General features: G+C 41.2%; 1 protein-coding gene across 1 annotated transcript; it reads left to right on the forward strand.

Annotated features, from left to right (window-relative positions):
• The first annotated feature begins 281 nt into the window (after positions 1-281).
• Positions 282-3887, forward strand: LOC123411636 (serine/arginine repetitive matrix protein 1-like). Its single transcript, XM_045104599.1, has one exon. The coding sequence runs from the start codon at positions 284-286 to the stop codon at positions 884-886; it is 603 nt and encodes a 200-aa protein (XP_044960534.1). The 5' UTR covers positions 282-283; the 3' UTR covers positions 887-3887.
• Positions 3888-5949: the final 2062 nt, after the last annotated feature.

Consider the following 5949-nt stretch of genomic DNA (forward strand, 5'->3'; position numbering starts at 1 on the left):
TGCGGAAAGGACCTCTCCAATTCTCTGAACCACCCAATGTGCCTTTGGTGATGCCGCTTTCGTCCGGTGCTCCAACGAATTCCGATACCACGAATTCCCAGCAGAGCGGTGCTATGCAACCCACATCTCTATTATTAAAGAGGATCTGTCGTCATGATGATTCAACCATGATAGATACCTCGCTAGCACTGTCACTGCTAGAAGTTAAACCATTTTTTTCATCCCTTTAAAAACTAACCGATTTAATATAGAATAAAATCGGTTTACAGAAAAAACCCTTTACATGACCACGCACCCACGTCCTCAACTCTCCCCAAACTACCCGATCGCTCCTCCCACCATCTCTCCCGAGAAAAATCCCCCATCGTCATCGCGCCAGCACCACCAGCAGCCCGCGCGCCGCCCCCGTCTACTACTTTCCGCAAGCCCACGCCGAGCAGGCCACGGCCGCCGTCGACCTGTCCGCCGTGCTTCCCTACAGCATCTTCGCCGTGCGCTTCATGGCCGACGCGCACAGCAACGAGGTCTTCGCCAAGATCTGCCTCGTCCCGATCCGCCACGGCGATCCCACGGTCGACGTGGGCGCCGTCGCCGCCAAAGGGAGGGCGAACCGCTCCTCTCGCACAGCCGCTCGCCGCCGCACACGGACCCGCGCCGCTCGGCACTGCCGCCGCCCCCGCGCCCTCTCCCTTCCCGCCGGCCCTCCTCGCCACCGCGCCCTCTCCCTCCCCGTCGGCCCTCCGCGAGTGGGCCGCCCCCGCCGCCCCCTGCGCTGCCCAACCCCGCCGATCTGATCTGGCACACGTACCATACTACCGACCGGCCGAGTAACATCTTCTTGACTCTGCACAGCCTAGATGTTCAAGCACTCAATCACATAAGGTAAACACATGCTTCTCCTTTTGCGGATAGATAGAGGCTCTTGAGCAGTCAGTACATCTTGGCCATCATGTACTAACACGACAAGACAGGAATATACATGCACATTAATTGCCATTCTCCAATTCAAGGGAATATCCATAATACATGCCATGTTTATACAGCTACCAACTGTTGAATGGTTTCTAATTTTCTTTGTAATCAATCTTTGGAGCCAATTGGACAAAATTTCTCTGAAGATTATATTCGGGATTGTGGCTTTCAGCCGACCTCTATAAGGTAAGATGTTTTGCAGGATCACAAGTAAGAATTATTTTTAATTTTGATGATTACACTGAGACAAATACTGTAGGGCTTAAGTCGAGATTCATGGTAAGAGATTGGCATTTTTTTTATCAGGAGTGTATTGCTATGCACCGAAGTGTGACACAAAAGGTGTGTTATTATTTCCACATCTCCATTTGTCAAAAACTAATGGACAAATACGCTCCAATTTTTACTACGTGCAGGACTAACATGTAGCAGTGGGAATAATTCGTGCTAACTATATGTGTATGTAATTCATATCTCACTTCTATCCTCTCATTGGCTCGTTGTTCACAAAGCTCGGAAGGACCCATTAACTGCCATGTACAATAATTACCACCCAACATTTGTAAAAGGCATTGGTATTTTTGTCCGTCTTTTTCCTGACTTTCTACCTGTTGTTTTTGCAGTCTTCTGATGAAGGAGATAAATTGGGAGATAGCAATGCGTTATGTTATAATTATCTGCCCTTACTTGTGAAGAATCGCCATGCTATAATGATTATGAATGTGACAGAAGCTGCAAGATGTAATGTCTGCCCGATTGGTAATTTGGTGTGTTTTGTTCTCATCCTATTGTATTGTGTTTTATCCCTCAGCAAAGCATCTTGAATGTGGCTATTAGTTTTTTTTATCATCCTTTTCAAAATAGTACTGTTGAAATGTCTATGCAAACTTTGTTGCACTACTAAATCATTAGACATACAGTTAAAATATCACTGTAACAATTCTCATCGAACAAAATGATGAACCATTTTTAAATAAAACTATAATGTGAAACCCTTAGCATGTACTAAAAGTATCTTAAGTGAAACAATAGTGGAAGTGGAGACTGGATAGGATGACGGCAACATCACCTCATGTTTAGCAACAACAATCAGGTACATCACAATTGTCGGCATCATGTGGCTCTCCCACACCAACACACTTCAGGTTTGATGATTGGTGATATATACCATGCAGTGGTTTATGCTCTTACAACTTGTTATCAATTCACTTTCCCTTGTTCGATAATTTCTGGATTAGTCACTGAATCTTGTTTGTTTTGTTCTTTGGTTATGTGATTAGATGAGGGCGAGTGCCACGGTCATCTCTGCTCGGGTTATGCACGACAACATTGATGATTCGCTCGTTGAATACGATTGCATCTTCCACATGTTCGGTGCTGGAGTGGCTGATCTCATGGAAGAGTTACGTGTTCCTCTTCTCATGGATTTTGACCATTGTTTTAAAGTGATTCGGATAATGAGTTTGGTAATTAGTACATTCATAATCTTTGGCATCCTCAAGCTGTTGGCTGGATGTACTGCAATTAATGTGAACTGAATTATGATGGTGCGCATCATGCCACTCTATATTTATAAGGCAAATGATCATGGAACTACACCTTGGCGAACAAGCTCGCCGAGGTCTTAGAATTCCAACCTAGGTAAACAAGTGAACTCATTTTAACAATTTTCCACTTTTTTGGTGATGCGGGTATAGCTCATTCATTAATGACTACTCAACACTGCCTTTTTTCTCTTTGGTGATTGGTTTATATGCTACTTTGTGTTAAAGGGTCTGTTCATGCCAAATTTAATAAATCTTGTCTTGTTTTCATAGATTGCCTATTTGATTACTGTGTGTGGAATGGTAAACGTTTGTAGCAAGGTCAGGGTTTGATTATTTTTATCAGTGCACATACCTTCAATAAATAAACTAATGAGGCTATCTTGATCTCTTTCTACTTATATATGTATACATATGGGATGCTCTATTAGTTCTCTTGTGCAAATAATCATTTTTGTGTTGATAGCCGGCGTTCACCGGTCTTTTTTGTCCATCGTCCCACCACTGCTTGGTTTTTTTCGTCTTCCACCTTCGTTCGGTTTTTTAATACTCTTAAAGGAGCAGTCCGTACGTCGTTTCGTTCGTTCGCTACTCGTCCCATCGACTGAAGGTCCTTCACCCCACCGATTTTCGCAAAAAAAAAACACCTCCCGTTCTGGTTTTTTCTCACAGGCTTTTTTGTCTCTCGGTTTCCAAATAGGGCGCAGCACATGCCCCAGCGGCCCAGCCTCCTCGCTCTCTTTTGCTCAAACCGGACGCATCACAATTACTAGGATGTGCAACCAACGAAAAAAGATTTGTATTTCATACGAACAAGAGAATTACAGATTAAACGAGCATGTTCACGTATGTGCATTAGATTTTTCTGATTCTATTGAATTTTTTTTTGTTGCAGGCGTGGCAAGGAAACCAACTTCAGCTTTAGATTTGTGCAGGCTGGAATGTTCTTACTTTAGATTTGTGCTGAGAAGTTACACGGATTTTGTTTTCAAGAAATTGGAATTATTAGGCCAGAATGTGATCTCACAAACATACATCATCCTCCCAGAAACACACACATGACGCACCCACTTCCTTTTGGATTGGTTACTGCTGGCTAGATGGTCTCATTAATAGGAAAATATCTAGAGAATAAGTTGTACTTTACTTCATGTTGCGTGTACATGCATACATCAAATGTTGCTTCACTTTTGAGCTAGCTACCTCTGTTTTCTGTTGTTTCTTCTCCGTAACTTGGGATTTCTTTTCTGTAATTTGGGAAAAATAAGTGTCACAATGAAAGTCTATTTTCATACATTTTCAGTGGTGTCGCTCCTCCCCCAATTTAACTTGATTCGGCAGTGTTTCACTTATTGCAGTTCACATGATTATACAATGGTGCTTACTAATCAAGTTGTGGATGAACAAGTCAATCAATTATTATTGTGTACGGAGGATATAAGTAATCATTAGATTCCTGGAAATGCCATTCTGCTTGGTCTTATGACATACTAGATCATTTGATGAAATGAGAGAGTTTACTAAATTAACCAACTCTCTTGTTTGGCTCTATTCAATGTTTTTAATGCTCACATCATTATGTCATGCAAAATTATGTGGTAATCGTCTTTTCTAATGCTTATCTATGATGAAGAATCAAGCTTATCTATTGCAGCTCAGTGTTTTATTTTAAATATTGCCATAGGTGAAGCCCAAACTAAGCAACATGCATGAGGAAGGCAAGCGTGGTGAGGAGCTTGGGGGCGACCATGATGTGGGCAGAAGAAAGGGTGCATATATATGAGATTATTTATTAGTTTATTAACCGTGCGTCTGCACATATAAAAGTTAAAAAGGTTCACTGCAAGGCACGTTCTAAGTTTTATCTTTGCATAGGTTCATTGGCTTATGGAATTTGATCAGTTTTTTCTTGGCATGCGTAATTGCACAACCATCCCGACTTTTTCAAAAAAATAGAATGTCTATGATTACGAGAGTAACCACAAAAATAGACAAAAGTGGTAAGACTCGGTACGTAACATTGCACACGGTCTTTACACCTAGGACAGCAAAAATATGACCTTCTGTTATGACACTTATTTATGTTTAAATGTTGGGTGAGATTACTAATGTATATATTGGATGTGGGGAAACTGAACATATGTTGTACTCGGCGCATTTCATTAAATATATTCGCTAATAAACCCATATTATATTTATCGCCCCGTGGCAATGCACATGTATTTCGCTCGAGTTTTGCGTGGGCTGCTCGAGCTGCACGCAATGTGGAGACCCGGCGCCGCCTTCCACGGGCTGATGCTATTGCATGTCGTGAGGGGGACAGGCGTGTGTGCACTACTTGTGCAGGGCGTCGATGTGGAGGCCCCCGATCGGAAGGGACCCCGTTGGAGATGGGGTTGGGAGCAGAAGCGAAGGTGCTGGACCCGTCTTTTTGCATAGCGGCGCTAATCTGCTGGTCCTTGAAGGTGTTGGTACATACGTGCTTTGAGAAAAAAATTGTTAGGTATGATTCTCAGTTCTCGCTACCTCCGCAGTGATGCAATTAGAATTTCAAATCTTCATTGTTATTTCCAACTATTTTTGTGTGTGATTAAATTATATCCATTACTAACTTACTTACTACAAATAATTTGCCAATGATCTTTGACAATTTTAATGTTTTATTTTATTTCTGTAATTGTTATCATGTAATAAATTCAGTTTGTTTTAAAGGTTCACAATGTTTCTTTAAAATTTATCCAGTGAATGTGTATGTCTGTTCCACCGGTTGCAGCTGCAACCTTTCAAATTTGACTCTTTCTCCATTTCATATATGTATGCTTTGTTTTCCTGTTAGGTCATTTTGGTCTTTATATACGACTTGTGTTTGTGAGAAGCTTATTCGATTAAGGGTTATAAGATATATTGCATTGCCTTTGTTGCACTCGGGGATACATGGTCATGAGAAATCAAGGTTTGTTCTTGGCTTCTTGCTCAGTTGTGTTTTTCACCAATTTTTTGTTATACACCCTGTTTTTACTGCTTGCAAGTAACAAACTGAGCATTCAGCAGGATTCTATTTCTTCGTCCATAGTGCTATTACCATTGTGCAAGAATCAGAATACCAATGCATATGTGACTTTTTAGTCCATATTCAACAATGAAAAAAAATTGTATTCCTTTTGTTTCTGCTGAAAACTAAAAATCAACTCACAAATGGACGTAATATATGATTTTGTTCCACTTGTAGTCTCCACCGGAGGGTACTGTAACAAAGCTAATTTCTCTTCATCTAATTGCCTCATATACTTAAGAGTGTTTATATCTAGAGTTCATATAGGGATTAGTAAACAGACCTTTTTTTAATCAAATGCTTATCTAGGTTTAAGCAAGCTTAAAGTAGGCTGGGAAGGATGGCCGTTGATTATACTGATGTTCTTATTTTTGTGCAACT

This window comes from Hordeum vulgare, chromosome 7H (assembly GCF_904849725.1).
Source record: "Hordeum vulgare subsp. vulgare chromosome 7H, MorexV3_pseudomolecules_assembly, whole genome shotgun sequence".
Classification (NCBI taxonomy): Eukaryota; Viridiplantae; Streptophyta; class Magnoliopsida; order Poales; family Poaceae; genus Hordeum; species Hordeum vulgare.